This window comes from Talaromyces atroroseus, assembly GCF_001907595.1.
Source record: "Talaromyces atroroseus strain IBT 11181 chromosome Unknown scaffold_1, whole genome shotgun sequence".
NCBI classification, from domain to species: Eukaryota; Fungi; Ascomycota; class Eurotiomycetes; order Eurotiales; family Trichocomaceae; genus Talaromyces; species Talaromyces atroroseus.
This window is the reverse complement of record NW_017971433.1, coordinates 690358-705841: the sequence shown is the minus strand read 5'-3', so window position 1 is coordinate 705841 and position 15484 is coordinate 690358. Positions and strand designations below refer to the sequence as shown.

Sequence of the window (15484 nt, the reverse complement as noted above, 5' to 3'; positions counted from 1 at the left end):
TGTTTGTTTTAACAGGAAACATAGCTATAGGTAGTATGAATAAGCAATTTTCCACTCAGACCTGTCGTCTGGAAATTTTTGTTTGCAAGAATATAGTAATAATAATAGTTATTTACACGTAATGCCAGCCCCTCTTGAAAGGCTGCGCTTTAACCCCGGATTTTTCCCTGATCCTTGAAATCGCATTCCGAGCATCACTCTTTATTTTTTCCTCATCTAGCCTGGTGAACTGTCCACCATCAACAAGAATCTCTCCATCAACAACAACCATATCGACATCTGCACCCGACAGGCTGTGCACCAAGAGCGTCGACGGCGACAGACCCCCTACTGCCAATTCCGCCGGATCATACGGTGCTGCATGGATGCCGCTATGTTTCAGCACCACAAAATCCGCCTTCTTACCCACTTCCAAGCTTCCAACTTGGTCTTCAATTCCAAGTGCTCTAGCCGCATTGATAGTGACCATCTCCAAGACCTGCTCTGACGATAGTATGTTTGGATTGCAATGGCGGCCCTTGTGAATAAGTCCAGCCAAGTGCATATCCCGGAACAGATCGTGGCCATTATTGCAAGGCGCACCGTCAGTGCCAATGCAGACGTTGACACCTTCCTCAAGCAGACGCGGGATAGGGGCTATCCCATCTGCTAGCTTGGCATTACTCGTGGGATTATGCGCGATCGAAGTCTTTGTGTCCCGAAGTATTGCGTAATCCTCCTCAGCAAGATGGACCATGTGTCCCAGGACAACGTGCGGTCCAGTGAACTTGGCAGTTTGACAAAATTCTGCAGGTGTCGACGTGTAGTTCTGGGCAATCAATTCGAAATCCTTTGGTGCTTCTGAGCAGTGAACTGTAACCCGAATGCCATGTTCTATGCAAGCGGATCCCACGGCTTGGAACCCTGCCAGATCCTGACCACGAGGTGTCTCCGGTGCCATCCATATATGGACTCGGTCGTTAAAACTTCCATGAAATTCGCCGTGAGAAGCGAGTGCTTTTTCGATCGACATCTCATGGGCATCCTCGTCTCTGCTGTCCGGAATCCCAGCAGTTGGATCGCTTCTATTGATCTTAATAAGTTTACCGACACAAGCGCGAATGCCCATCTCCCCAACGGCCTGGACTATGCTGGAGAACTTGCTTTCTGCAGATGATGGCAACATCGGCTCTAGAAAGCAAGTCGTCCCTGTCTTGAGCATTTCGGCCACCGCAAGCCGGGCGGCTGCTGCGCCGTCCTCGCCTCGATACGAAACTTCAAGTGGCCAGATCGCACATGAAGCCCATTCATGGAGCTCCAAGTCTTCTGCAAGCCCTCTCATCAGAGACTGGATTAAGTGTACATGGCCGTTAATAAGCCCAGGTATGACTATGCGCTGCTGGAGGTCGACTCGCTGAACATTCTCTAGCGAATTCTGCCATGTTTTCGACTCTGCGGTCTTTCCAATAGCCCTGATTCGTCCGTCGATAACCAGAAATGCTCCGTCAAGTATGATCCGCCTTGACGGGTCAACCGTGACGATTGTGCCGTTGTAGTAGAGTTGCGAAGACATTCTGATCTGGGATGCAAATCCGTTATGCTAGTTCACGACAGCTTATTCTCATAACCCTGGTCTAGGTAAGGGCCAGGGAGATTGAGTATTGTTGATGTTTGTGAGTCACTTTACTCTTTTCGCTGGTCTCGACTCTTGACAGTTGGCCGTCCAGGCCGCGCCGTGTGGAGCTGGTTGCGGCGAAGCATTGCGATTCTGACAGTTGGCCGTCGCCCAAACTAAACTAACTAGTCTATGGCCATGCATCGGTCACTGGAGCAAGCGATTGATCGCTATATTGAGCTCATATCTCTTGCAGACAGAAAGTTCTATGAAATCTAGACTACTCGAAAATACATCATCCAACCATGTCCGACAAAACCCAGGCGAAGAGACCCCTGAAAGTAGCCGCTGCGCAACTGGGCCCTATTCACATTAAGGATAGCCGGGACTCAGTGTTGGCTCGCATGATAGCACTGCTGAATCAGGCATCCGAACAAGCAGTGCAGGTCGTGGCTTTCCCCGAACTTGCTTTCACTACATTTTTCCCCCGCCACCTCCTCCAGGATGAGGAGATTGACTCTTACTTGGAGTTAGACGATGAAAAACTCGGTGGAATCCGGCAATCCTCGAATGTGAAAGCCCTCTTTGATCACGCCGAGTCTCTCGGCATCGACATATACGTTGGGTACGCCGAAAAGAGTCCACAGCCAGATGGAAACTTCATCCACTATAACTCAAGCGTCTATTACTCGGCAGCGGCAAAGAAAGTCGTCGGAAAGTACCGCAAGGTTCATTTACCCGGTGTGGTTGAACCCTTCAAAGAACCGGGAGCAACACAGCAACTGGAAAAGCGTTATTTCAAACCGGGAAACCTGGGATTTCCTGCATTTCGAGCTCCAGGGCTTATAGAAAACGCCACAAAATTCAGCGATGCAGTTGAGAAGGGTTCCATGGATGGAACCGGAGACCCGATCATGGGAATGCTCATCTGCAACGATCGGCGCTGGGCCGAAGGCTGGAGGAGTTACGGATTGCAAGGTGCTGAACTTGTATTTTGTGGGTATAATACCACGGCATTTGCACCCCAGCTCTGGGGGGCGAGCACAGAAATCAGCCCCGAAGAGGCCGAGGCAGATGCTGTCTTTCACCACAAGTTGTCTTGCCAAGGCAACAGCTACATGAATGCTTGCTTCAGTGTGAATATTGCCAAAGCCGGATCTGAGGATGGCCATCCCTTGATTGCCGGAACAATCATAGTCCATCCCAATGGCAGGATTCTGGCGGAATCAAAGAGCAAGGATGACGAGTTAGTGGCGGCGGAAATAGACCTGGCGGACTGTCGAAGAGGAAAGGAAAAGACCTTTGCCTTCCACAAGCATCGGAGGCCAGAGCAATATGGACTAATTGTGGAACGTGCCGGAGTTGTAGAGCCTGGCTTATTATAAGTAGACATAGTTGAATAAATTGGGAATGGTATGGTCTACGGAGGAGCCCGATCACAAACCCCTGTCGATTGCCATATCTAAGCTGTGTAGTCTGTTATTAGAATCTGATTACTGGCTTATCTGAGCCTGGCTCCACTCGGTGAAGAGTGCATCGATACGGTGTAGGCTAATATCCGTTAGATTCTTTTTACCCGCAGCACCTCGCGCTACGAGGCGCAAGATCCAACGCCATTTTCGTCCAAGGATACCGACTTCAGATTGTGTAGATGGGGTCATTGTAGGAACATTGGTTCCGTCCATTTCTAAGACCGAGTTGTTCAACGTTATATCCTCCGGCGACGATACGGAGTGAATTTCTGATGGATTTAATGGAATCCAACCAAGTTCGGGAGAAGATGCGAGGAGATGGCAATGCATGAGTAGTGTAGACGCTAATGCAAAGTTATGTCTGGACCCTAGAGCAAACTATTAGCACTGCAATTGATAAAAGGAAAAAGGAGCATCCAGTTCATACAGCCTGGCCAGAAGGCATCCCAATCCGCGGTAGTCAATCTCTCCACGAAGCCGATGAAATCTCTTAACCGGGAAACAGCTCCTTGCATCGTAGCTGATATAAACTCCTTTGTGATAGAAGCTGCCGCATGTTCCGGAAAAGTACCAGGATGCCTTTTACCGTACAGGAAATACATCGATACTGGGCGAATGAGAGCGCGAAATATTGCTAATTGTGTCGCAAAAAAAGCAATCCGTAAGGACGCATTTCCATTCAATTCATTTGGTGACCGGTCTAAAATTCCGTTCGACCTTCCCTCCTTGACTGAATCATCATTAAGTTCCGGCGGGAGATTTTGATGCCACTCTTTCAACCGCTGTCTAAACACCCTTGCGGCCTGCAATGACTCTTGGACATTCTCCATCATCCTTGCAGTGGCACGAATTGTGAAGAAACTTTCCATTATATCATCTAATATGCCAGTCAGCCTTACTAGATGCACAAAATAAGAAGTTGGCTCCCAATCCTTGGACTCGTAATCAACGAGATCTTGTTGGGTCAAAGGGTCTACAGTGAAGTCACGTTGATGTACATGGCTCGGCATGCCCTGACCAAACGCAATCCACTTTTCTGTCACCCAGCAAGCCCACCACAGGCGCTTTCGTAGGTGCCTCTCCCACCCTGGGAGAGTGATCCAAAAGGAGGGGTCTTCATTCAGACCAAGGACCTGAGCCATAGAGATCGTTTGACAACACAACGACCACTTTAGAGCATCGCAAGACTGAACCTTGGCGTCGTAGTGACGGTGTAACTGAAGCAAGTAGCCCTGAAGAGTGGGAATAGATGGACTACTACTCTCTTCTACCAACGCATTCCAAGATAGTTCGAATAGCTCGTCTTGGGTGGGTAAACGGAAAGACTCAACACAAAGAGCATCATCATATAGAACAAAAGGAAGAGCCGTCGCACAAATAGCCGCCAAAAGTCCTAGCGGTATATCTAACACACAATCTTCTTCCGCTGGTAGCTGGTGCCGACTGATGATTGGGAAAACTGGATGCACGTATCGGAGATACAGCGCAAGCAGGCCTGATGCTGTAATACTATCGATCTTCTCTTCAAAACGTGATCTCAGCTCGTCGCGAAGCTGCTCGGACGATTCGGACAAGTCGGTTTGACGACCAGGGATATCTTCAATCAATGTGAAGACCGCAGGGGGGAGCAGGCTCCCGCCGTTTTGTTGCAGCGGCCGCATGCGATAGTAAGTTGCTTTGGTGTACTTCGAGACTGACGAAATCCGGTCCTTATAGGAACGATGAGCAAGAAGCATGGGATCCAGGTCACCAGATGGCCCGACGTAAGTAATAGGCTGGTGTAAGAGACTTTCTTGGGGAATCATATCTTCCTTCCAACGCAATCGAATATCCCGTCCTGGTCGCGTGAGAGAATGGCTGGGACCTTCCAAGTTTGACATAGTATAGACCTGGCGAGAAAGACCATTACCATTACCATTGCCATTGCCATTGCCAGTGCTAGTTGATGGAGATGGCGTATCTGAGGATGGTGTGCTAATCATGGCATCTGTCGGGCCCTGTACAATGGTGTCCTGGACTGTAGACACCAGACCGTCACCATTGCCGTGTTGGAACACCTGAGAGAAGCCATCGAAGTCAAACACAGTATCCGGATCGCCAAAATTTCGAAATATTCTAGGCTCTCTGCCTGACATAGAGCTTGTGCGGGGGTTTGATCTGATAGAAGATTCATCGCGAAGCTCTGCATCGAGTCTGCGACGCTTTCGCGGACCGGGAGCCTTTTCGAAAGTACATGATTGCCCTTTGCTGACGCATAACTCGCAAGGCGGTGTGGTCTGGATCTTACACGCTACTTTTCGAGTGCGACATAAATCGCAGGGCCGATTCTTTCTAGACCGATGCTGGCGGCCACCATGCAGCTCCATGCCGAGCTCGTTAGCTGAAGGAAATGTGATGGATGAAGCTTAACGATGGCCGCCGGGAAAGAACGGAAAGACCCTCGGCCAAGTAACAGCTATACCGTATTCGGAATGGCTTGTCATTTATAGCCCTAACCCTAATAACAACGATTAATCGCGTCCTTGGGCAAGTAGACTGTTGCAAAAATCTAAGTATCTATAGCCAATCCTGATTCCTCCGTGCTCGCGCCTGTGCAGCACTGCGGTATTCGCCCCTCTTAGCAGTCCCCAGGTTCTCGCGTACCAGAGAAGTCAAAAAATGTACACCCATGCCTACCCCGTCAACCACCATCACCTGTCTCTCATCCATGCCAACAGCCTCCTCACAGACCATACGCATCTCCGTCATTCCAGCACAGCCAAGACAGATACAGTCGGCTTCCTTTTCGTTGACAAGCTTGTGCGCTGCAGCAACCAACCCCGAGTAAACCTCTTCCTTCGGCTTTGACTCAAGTTCCAACACAGCAACATTTGCTGCTTCACATCCCGCGGAGTACTCGGCAAAGCCATAGTCATTGATGGACTTTTGATGCATGGATTTCGACCGTTGGCTGGTTGTGATCACGCCGAGTTTGGCTCCGCACATTCGCGATGCGTACAGCGCCGCCTCCATGATTCCAATCACCGGCTGAGTCACTTCTTCACGCAGTGCCATTATCAGCGGGTGTGCACTGAAGCATGCCACCAGAAATGCATCATAGCGAGATGCGATTGGGAGAATAGCCCGTAGACATTCCGCCGAGGATAGTATTCCATCAACACGCCCTTCCACGGCGCTCGGGGCGGGCGGTGAGGGCGTGAACCCATGGACGGTAACATGCAGTGGTAAAGTAGGTGCCACGCTGCGCAGGCAAGCCTCGGTCATGCTTTTAGTTGAGTTGGGATTGATAAGCAGGATGTTGATTTCCCGTTCCGAAGTACCGGTTACGGAAGGCAAGGGGTTTGATGTTGAATCCATGATTGACGGCACCGAGCGTTTTTCTTTCTCTACTCTTATTTCCCGACCAAGATCTCTAGTTAATAGATTGAGAATAAAAGAGCATGGCAAAGTCTATAAATCCTAAGTGAATTGCAAAGCCCTAACCCTAGCCCTACTGTTGCGGGGTCTGGCCGTAAAAGAGATAAGACGGGCAGTCGGCCAAGTCTGCAGCAGAAACAGATGCAAATTGGATGCTCTAGTGTAACTAGCAAAAGTTTGTTCCTGACCTGCAAAAATGTGGTTCATTTCTGTGCATTAGAACTTACAGGAGATCCGGCTAGGATAGTTAAAAACGTTCTTAAATAGATGCTTATAGATGAAAAGAATTAAGTAGTGAAGATTTCGTAGACTGCTGCTATCGCTCTTATATTCCAGGCACAAGCACGCCGTCAATCTTAGTCATCCCATACGGCAGTGCAGCCGAAGTTTTCCCATCAGCTGTGGGATGATCATGATGTGCGATGCGCATTCTTTTATTGTAATGCTCATATCCGGTGACAGCATCTTTGTAATTCTCGTTCAAAGGTGCCTCCTCTGTGATGAATTGGGGCAGAGTCGAGACCAACTCATCATTGCTCAGGCCGAAGAAAAACGGTATTGAATAGCGACCGGTAGCATTATCGCCGCTATTGCAGACGCGATGCACGGTGCTAACAAAGGTGTCGTTGGTCAGTCGAGCGACCATGTCGCCCAAGTTGACCACGAAGGTCTCGGGCTCAAGCTGAGGACTGATCCATTCGCCTTTAGCGTTGAGCACCTGCAGTGACTGTGCGTTGTAGGGGTTTTGCGCAATCATAGTCATCACTGAGAGAGATTATTGTGAGAAAGATGTAGACGAAAACATAACATGGAGGTAGACGGATAGAAAGGAATATTGGGCACTTACTTTGAACGTCAGTGTGAGCTCCCAGTCCAGTCTCTTCGTCTGGAGAGGCAGTCTGTGGAGGGTAATAGAGAGCTCTAATGCCAGCAATTGGGTATGTTATTTTCTTGTCAAAGTATGTTTCTTTTTCTCCCATTGCAAGCGCAAGGATCTTGATCAGCTTTCTCATTAGTGAAAGACAAGCAGCACGATATCCTTCAATTGCTGGTCTGAACTTGGGTGCATCTTTGGGATTCGGCCACAGATTCTCGCGAATCATCAGTTTGGGCACCTCATCGCCAATTCCGAGTTCATCAGTCCAAGGGTCATATGCCGTTGTCATAGATTCCTTGAGGTCTGTGATATTTAGGTCAGTTCAAGACCTTGTCTGTCAATAACTGCACACAACACTTACCGCCCTTCTTCAACCTGTCAACATTCGTATAATAGGGCTCCTCGTATCCCATGAAACTAGGGCTTTTGCTTTGATGGTACAACATTTTTGTCTCCATGGGTAGCCCGAAAAATTCCTCAAGTGCAGCGAACGTCTCCTCGACGATGCTCCAGTCAATGCCATGATTCTTAATCACAAAAAATCCCACTCGCATGCAGGCATCTTTGATCTCCGCTACCAGTTTCTCAAGTGCGATTGGGTCGGGATTAGGAGATATCATGGCAGAGAGATCAATGACTGGAATGCTATCGAATTCGCCGCCATTGCCGTGTGCTGGTGCAAGATTACGCACAATCCCTTGAGAAAGATATAACTTGCCATCAACGATGCCAGCTCGGCCGGTTGGCTTGCGTTTGGTGGTAGCTAGAGTGGCGGTTTCGGTTGACATTTTTTTTTTCTCTCCTTCGTTTTTGCAATGCAGACGATTCAACAAGGATGTACCTTGAATTTCCCTTTGTGCCACTTGAATATATTTATAAGTCCTCATATACGAATTCATCAACATCGTCCTAGTAGAGGACTTGGATACCTGGCCGTGAAGCGCCGTTCAGAGTCAGACCACCTATTTTTACGGCCAGGGCAGATAACGGCTATGTACATAATTAACGGCCAACCTTGCCCGTATGCTAGAGACTTAGCGGAAGCTTAATATGCGGTGCCAGAATTATTTACACGCACGTGTCTCTAATTTCAATGCTCAATTCTGGTGCCGTGAATCGGGATGACTGTAAGAGTGGTGCGTGGTAGTGTGAAAGTATCATGTGTAAATAATTAATGTATCTAGGCATAACTGAGCCGGAGAACGGGAGATGGAGTCATTGGGCTTTTCTTAGTTTCTGTTGCATTGATCACGTTATGCGTAGAATGGAGCAGGATTTCTGTAACCTAGGCTTGGGATCATCTACTTCTTATGTTCCTACAAGGATGTATACATGAGAACTGTATCTTAGCCATTCGTGAATTCGTCGAATTCGAAACAATCTGACATGTTGAAAACTCGCCTATACTACATATACTCTAGATAGATCACTATCCCATAGTATGAAAACCACCCATATAACGCAATATTCAGTCGTCCTCCTTGGGCGACACCTTCACTTCAGCTGTCTGCTCATAGTCCTCAACTACGCCGTCCAAATCTTGCAATAGATAGTGCTTTCTGCCATGGAAGACCCATCCCAGCGTAGTAAGCAGAACACCGGCACCCCCAAAAACAACAGCATAGTTCATGTTTTCGGCGGTCACCGGATAGGCACTTGGGAATGCTTCAACAACACAACTGCCCAAATTGAACAGAAAGCTGAATATTTCGCAGCATGTCCCTACTGTATATGACATGCGGAAGTAGGACTTGGGTGCAGCATGCAAATACTTCCGTTTGGTGAGGATGGAAGCCGCCAATAGAGGGAGGAAACCCATGCTGTAGAAGAAGTTGGCAGAATCAATGATGATATCAAAGCCGAAGGGTGATCCGAGATAGATGAAGCTCATAATAGTGTTGACGCCAATTGAAACGTACAGGTTGTTGATGGGAATGTTGTGCTTCTTGTCAACCTTCATCCAGAAACTTTTGTATGGCAGGGATCCATTCCTGGCGAAACCCCAGAGCATGCGAATGTTGGCAGAAATGTAGCCATAAGTACCGAACAATGATGGTGCAATCACAAGCAGCATTAAGAAGATCGAAGCGACTGGCGATTTTGTTCCCTGGAGATACAGTTCTCCGATCAGAGATGGAAATGAGGTGGTCAGAAGCCCGTTGTAGTCGTTAATACAGTAGTAAACGGCGACGTAGAAACCAAAAAGTCTAAAACAATCAGTACCCTTCCGAATCCGAGCCGTTAAAAATAAAGAACTTCTTACGTGATAATGTTTCCAATCTGCTGAGCTAGCAGGGCAATGGGAATGCTTCTTGATGGGTTCTTGACATCATCTGCCAAATTCAGCATCCAGTGAGGTGGTCCGTAGGCATAGAGAGGGCCTAGAAGACCAAGCAAGGCACCCATGGCTGGGGAGCTATATCCACTGCCATTCTCAAAACTCGTCCAAATAAAACTTTGAGGGGGTTAGTATCCGTTTCCATTTCGAATCTCAAAAGAATAGTGAAGTCTCACGCATTGGAGGGCCTATCTCCGTTCGACATCCCTACCATAACTCCGATCGTGACAATCAAGCCAGTGGCCAATACGAAGACTGTATCACTGTAAGTATTTGACTGATTCTGGGGTACTGATTGTCCATACTGCCAATTCTATTCAATTCACCAATGATGGTACTCCAATACTTGAGAACGAAAAGGTAGACGATATTGAACAGCTGAAACAGCAGCCAGATCTGCCATCTTTTCGGAACAAACTCTTGATGAAATAGACAGGCACAAGTGAATATAAGCTCTGCGAGTACCAGGATCAAAGTCGGTGGGATAAATGCAATGGTCATCGAGAGAAACGATCCGGTGTAATAGGACTTGACTCGTCAGTACACGATGAACGAATGTGTTTTTTTTAATTGATGAAAGAGACTTACACAAACACGACCATACTTTGGACCACCGAGTCGTGCTGCAGCATACGTTACTCCTGCCGCATTTGGGAATGCAGATGCGTATTCAGCAAGATTGAGGCAGAATATCGAGAGTGCAGCTCCAACAGCCAGAGTACCCCAAATTTCGACAGCAGGACCTCCGCCATAGATACCAATCACCATGGAGCTGGCAGCGAAACTCCACGCACTGTCAAAAATTCCGTTAGATTTTCACTTTACATGACAGAGAACTGTCCATATGGACTTACCCGGGTAGCACCACAGCCATGGCACACAGAGACCATACTCCAAAGGTGCTGCGCAGCCCTTCTTGGACGATTCGACCGTCTGAAGACATTTTGTTAAGATCTGTCTTCGTTTCTGGACCATCCAAATCCAAAAAGTCAAGGAAACAAAAATAAAGTCATGAAAATAGACGTAAACCGATTATGTACAAATGTACAAGAAAATTGAGAGAATACCAAAGGTCAGTTCATATGTACATATACAGCTCCATAACGCCTCGCAGAGCTAAAGGAGACGCACTAACTAATGGCTGCCAATATCTCGTACGCCGAAAGTCTTTCCGACGGCCAACAGGACGGCCTATGGGACTATCAGATAGCGATAAAGAGAGAGAAAGATCCACTAAAAAAACCTTGGAATGTGATAACCGCTAGATATATTCCGAAGCTGATATCATCCACATGATTCTTCCATCTATTTGCGACTCTGAGTATGAGCCTTGAAAACTTATAGAAATCCATAGGTTGTTATCGGTACTAAGTTAGGGCTAGGGCTGGCCCTGCTTGACATCCGGCGAACCGCGTGGGAAGTACAATTACACGATCATGCGTGGTTTATATCATCCTGGACTTGCTTTAGTATTCAAGAGCATAATTCTCATGTGTGAAGCTGGATTCGTGGGAAGTGAAGTTGTTAGTGAGCATTTCTCGGCTTCCTGAAAGTATGTAATAATTGGTGCCATTTTTCAACATAAGCTTCCAAAGTTCGTTTTATGGATTCAAACAGAGAGCTGTCATCATTTAGGAACCAATAGGGTGCTTTCTTTGGCAGTGTAAGCAAGGTTAGCACTGAGTAACTTATGTTACAGAGTGAGTCTAGATGGAGGAGTACATGAGTAGACATGTACTAGTGCCTAATCGGGTAAGCGTTCCAGGCGGACCAATCGATTGGGTCGATTGATAAGCCCGGCACTGCGCGGCCTCTGATTGGCCAGCAAATTGCCACCGAGGGCACATGCGGCGCTAAGATAAAAAAAGACCAAAAAAAAAAAAAGGGCTCGCTCAGCCCCGCGTTGCATTTGTTTTTGCAATCGCATCTTTTTCTTCTTCATCTTTTCCGTGTTTTTCGCACGGGTGTTTGAGTTGAGTCAAGCACTTTTACCAGGCACTTTAACTTTTTTTCTATCATTTCTTTTTGTGTTCCTGGTATTCGTGCTTTGTACATATATTTGCCGCGTATCGGCAGTCGCCTAAAAGCGTCCGGCTGGGCAGCATCGACAACGAAGACTCTCTTCGCCTTTTTTTGTTTTGTTATTATATAATGCCTCATCTCTCGCCTACCGAGACTCCAGCCATGTCGATTGCTGTGTCAAAGACGCCCTCGTCGGTTCCTCCCACCGCGGAGGACGTAGCATCCATCCTCAACACCATATTCTCTGCAAAAACCTCGCAGGAGTCGCTGGACGCTTCTTATGCCCTCACGAACCTCTTAATCAACTCCGTCGGATACCGCGGAATTCTGACCTACAACATCCTGCCGCAAATCAAGAAAGCCGCTGCCGATAAGAAAGATGGGTCGAAGAGAGAAAGTGCCATGCTTATCCTCGGTGCCCTTTTCGAACAGTTCCCCCCCAAAGACGCTCTCAGCGAGGTTGTCTTCCTGATTCAAGACGGCGGTGTTTTGAGCATTGCTTTGGACGCGCTTTCCGACAAGGGCGCCGTTGTACGAGATGCCGCTCAGTATGCTATAGACGCGCTCTTCGCCTGCCTCAAGGTTGAATCACTCGTCAACGCTCTCCTCCCAGCCGTGCTCCGTTACTTGAGCAAAAATACTGCAAAGTGGCAGGGTGCGGTAGGCGCATACGCTATTTTGGAGAAAATGGCCAATAAAGCGAAGATGGGCACCGGAACTAAAGAGGAAGAACGACAGAAGGATCTTCTCCGTGAGGCTATGGGCAACACTTTGAAAGAGGTTATTCCTGTCGTGGAGTCCGGAATGCACGATTTGAAGAACGAAGTCTGCAAACAAGCAGTCAAGACAATGACCGCCGTCACTACGCTCATCACCAACGAAGACGTTATCCCCAGGATCCCCCTGCTTATCAATGCGATGGAGAAGCCTTCGACTGAAAGCCTGCAGAAAACGATACATGCTCTTTCCCAAACCACTTTCGTTGCCATTGTCACCTCCCCTGTCCTAGCACTGTTGACTCCTCTTCTTGAGCGGTCTCTCAATACCCCGACAACTTCGCAGGAAGTGCTTCGCCAAACTGTCGTTGTAGTTGAGAATCTGACCAAACTGGTTCACGATCCTACAGAAGCTAGGACTTTCCTTCCCAAGCTCAAGCCTGGTGTTCAAGGCGTGAAGGATCGCGCCTCGCTCCCTGAAGTGCGTGAATTGGCTGAGAGAGCTTTGAGCGTGATCAAACAAGCCATGGGTGATGACAACGGAAATGTGGCTGACGGAGCTGTTGTTAAGACAAGCCCGGAAGATGTGCTCAAGGTGCTAGATGCGAAGATTGTTGCTCACGGCGGGCCAGCGGAGCCTGGTCAAGTAGCCTTCTTTGACCTTGTCAAATCATACATTGCCGACATGGTTCGCGAAGATGTTAATGTTAGAATGCTCGATCGCATTTCGGCTTGTGTAGGACCATATCTACGCACTCTAGTCCAGGACGGACAGAATGACGCCGTGGCTTCCGAAGTTGAAGCTTATTTCGTCGAAGAAGATCACCGAAAATTCGGCGTGCCGGTGCAAGAAGACGACGGAGAGGTCGAAATTGTAAACGCAGACTTTTCCCTCGCATATGGCGGTATGCTTTTATTATCCCACACCAACCTTCGCCTTTTGAAAGGACATCGCTATGGCCTATGTGGCCGCAATGGTGCTGGTAAATCCACCTTGATGCGCAGTATTGCAAATGGAAAATTAGAGGGCTTCCCGCCAAAGGAAGTTCTGCGGACATGCTTCGTCGAGCACAACCAGGGTGAAAGTGCCGAGCTTAGCATTCTCGAATACTGTGCACACGATCCTGAACTTCAGAATGTCAGCAAGGAAGACATCTCGGCTGTCTTAACCGAGTTTGGTTTCACCGCTGGGCCCGAAGGTCGTCAATCACAGAAGGTCGGATCGTTGTCCGGTGGTTGGAAGATGAAGCTTGCTCTTGCTCGTGCTATGCTGATGAAGGCTGACGTTCTCCTGCTCGATGAGCCCACTAACCATCTCGACGTTGCCAATGTTAAGTGGCTACAAGAATACCTCAAAGCCCACACCGACATCACTAGTTTGATCGTTAGTCACGACTCCGGCTTCTTGGATGAAGTCTGTACCGATATTTACCATTACGAGAGCAAAAAGCTAGTGTGCTACAAAGGTAACCTTGCCGACTTTGTCAAGGTGAAGCCAGAGGGAAAGAGCTACTATACTCTCTCAGCATCCAACGTTCAATTCAAGTTCCCACCACCCGGAATTCTTACCGGCATCAAGTCACAGACTAAGGCTATTCTGCGCATGACCAACTGCTCGTATACCTATCCCGGAGCCAGCAAGCCTTCTCTTCAAGATGCTTCCATAACACTGTCGCTATCATCTCGTACTGCTATCATTGGTGGCAATGGTGCTGGAAAATCAACCTTTATTAAGATGCTCACCGGTGAGACTGTGCCGCAGACTGGTCGAGTTGAAAAGCATCCCAATCTGCGTATTGGATACATCAAGCAGCACGCGCTTGAGCACGTTGAAATGCATCTTGAGAAGACGCCCAACCAATACCTACAATGGCGATATGCCAATGGTGACGACCGCGAGGTCTACCTCAAGCAGACTCGTATTTTGACCGACGAAGAGAAAGAGCAAATGGAAAAGCCTGTCGACCTTGGTGATGGCAGAGGCCCGCGTCGCATCGAAGCGCTTATGGGTCGGCAGAAGTGGAAGAAATCGTTCCAGTACGAGATCAAATGGGTTGGACTACTCCCGAAGTTCAATACCATGATCTCTCGCGAGACATTGACAGAGTTGGGTTTCTCCAAACTTGTTCAAGAATTCGACGACCATGAGGCATCTCGTGAAGGTTTGGGTTACCGGGTTCTCGAACCCAAAGTTATTGCCAAGCATTTTGAGGATGTCGGCCTGGACCCCGAAATCGCCAACCACAACCAGATCTCTGGATTGTCCGGTGGTCAGAAAGTCAAGGTCGTCCTCGCAGGTGCCATGTGGAACAACCCTCACTTGCTCGTGCTAGACGAACCGACCAATTTCTTGGACCGCGACTCCCTCGGAGGTCTCGCCGTCGCCATCCGCGACTACAAGGGTGGTGTAGTTATGATTTCCCACAACGAAGAATTCGTCGGCGCTCTATGTCCGGAGCAGATCCACATTGCTGACGGTCGTATCACTCACCGAAGCAACACCGCAGTGGCCTTGGATCGCTTTGAAGACAGCCAACCTGGCTCTCCAGCTCCCAATAGCACTGTGGCCAGCACTGTGGCCAGCTCTGCGGTTTCCAGCGCTGCGCCATCGGCCGTCAACTCCGGTGCAGAAGATACCGGTGAATTGAAGTTCAAGGCCAGGAAGAAGAAGAAGCTCACGCGTGCCCAGCTGAAAGAACGCGAGGCCCGCCGACGCCTTCGTCACATCGAATGGCTCAATTCGCCCAAGGGCACACCTAAGCCTGTTGATACAGACGACGAAGAATAAGTTAGTTGCTTCGTTTGACAGAGCAACCAAAAAAAATGTTATGCCTTGCTTTTCTGTGTTATGACGATTCTTGATCAAGACACTTTTCATGAGATAGATTTTCGTTTGCATTGTTCCTTTTCATTCATACATTAGACGGTACGGCGTTGTTTTTCTTTCTTCTCTTTTTCGATATCTTCGATTCCCATTACAATTTATTGTTTCCCCGTATATTGCTTACATTTTCCCGCATCTTTGCTGTGCTATAAACTTGCTACCGT

General features: G+C 48.3%; 7 protein-coding genes across 7 annotated transcripts, besides 1 other annotated feature; 2 read left to right on the top strand and 5 right to left on the bottom strand.

The window, feature by feature from the left end:
• Positions 1-112: 112 nt before the first annotated feature.
• On the bottom strand, positions 113-1552 carry UA08_01331 (hypothetical protein; the record flags this gene model as incomplete). The annotated part of the gene is made up of 1 exon (XM_020260984.1): positions 113-1552. The coding sequence occupies one exon, from the start codon at positions 1550-1552 to the stop codon at positions 113-115; it is 1440 nt and encodes a 479-aa protein (XP_020123356.1).
• Positions 1553-1899: 347 nt separating this feature from the next.
• UA08_01330 (hypothetical protein) lies at positions 1900-2979 on the top strand (the record flags this gene model as incomplete). Its single annotated transcript, XM_020260983.1, has 1 exon — positions 1900-2979. The coding sequence occupies one exon, from the start codon at positions 1900-1902 to the stop codon at positions 2977-2979; it is 1080 nt and encodes a 359-aa protein (XP_020123355.1).
• Positions 2980-3087: 108 nt separating this feature from the next.
• Positions 3088-4946, bottom strand: UA08_01329 (hypothetical protein; the record flags this gene model as incomplete). Its single annotated transcript, XM_020260982.1, has 2 exons — positions 3088-3434; positions 3494-4946. 2 exons carry the CDS (start codon positions 4944-4946, stop codon positions 3088-3090), a joined length of 1800 nt encoding a protein of 599 aa, XP_020122890.1.
• Positions 4947-4972: 26 nt separating this feature from the next.
• Positions 4973-5007: a repeat region (Identified by RepeatMasker using a combination of RepBase library and repeat library created with RepeatScout).
• A 615-nt stretch (positions 5008-5622) lies between these two features.
• Positions 5623-6423, bottom strand: UA08_01328 (hypothetical protein; the record flags this gene model as incomplete). Its single annotated transcript, XM_020260979.1, has 1 exon — positions 5623-6423. The coding sequence occupies one exon, from the start codon at positions 6421-6423 to the stop codon at positions 5623-5625; it is 801 nt and encodes a 266-aa protein (XP_020122891.1).
• A 385-nt stretch (positions 6424-6808) lies between these two features.
• On the bottom strand, positions 6809-8148 carry UA08_01327 (hypothetical protein; the record flags this gene model as incomplete). The annotated part of the gene is made up of 3 exons (XM_020260978.1): positions 6809-7248; positions 7331-7663; positions 7722-8148. 3 exons carry the CDS (start codon positions 8146-8148, stop codon positions 6809-6811), a joined length of 1200 nt encoding a protein of 399 aa, XP_020122882.1.
• A 680-nt stretch (positions 8149-8828) lies between these two features.
• Positions 8829-10641, bottom strand: UA08_01326 (hypothetical protein; the record flags this gene model as incomplete). Its single annotated transcript, XM_020260977.1, has 6 exons — positions 8829-9567; positions 9624-9815; positions 9875-9953; positions 10004-10226; positions 10287-10491; positions 10553-10641. The coding sequence occupies 6 exons, from the start codon at positions 10639-10641 to the stop codon at positions 8829-8831; spliced, it is 1527 nt and encodes a 508-aa protein (XP_020122883.1).
• A 1208-nt stretch (positions 10642-11849) lies between these two features.
• Positions 11850-15224, top strand: UA08_01325 (hypothetical protein; the record flags this gene model as incomplete). The annotated part of the gene is made up of 1 exon (XM_020260976.1): positions 11850-15224. The coding sequence occupies one exon, from the start codon at positions 11850-11852 to the stop codon at positions 15222-15224; it is 3375 nt and encodes a 1124-aa protein (XP_020122884.1).
• Between the last annotated feature and the right edge of the window lie 260 nt (positions 15225-15484).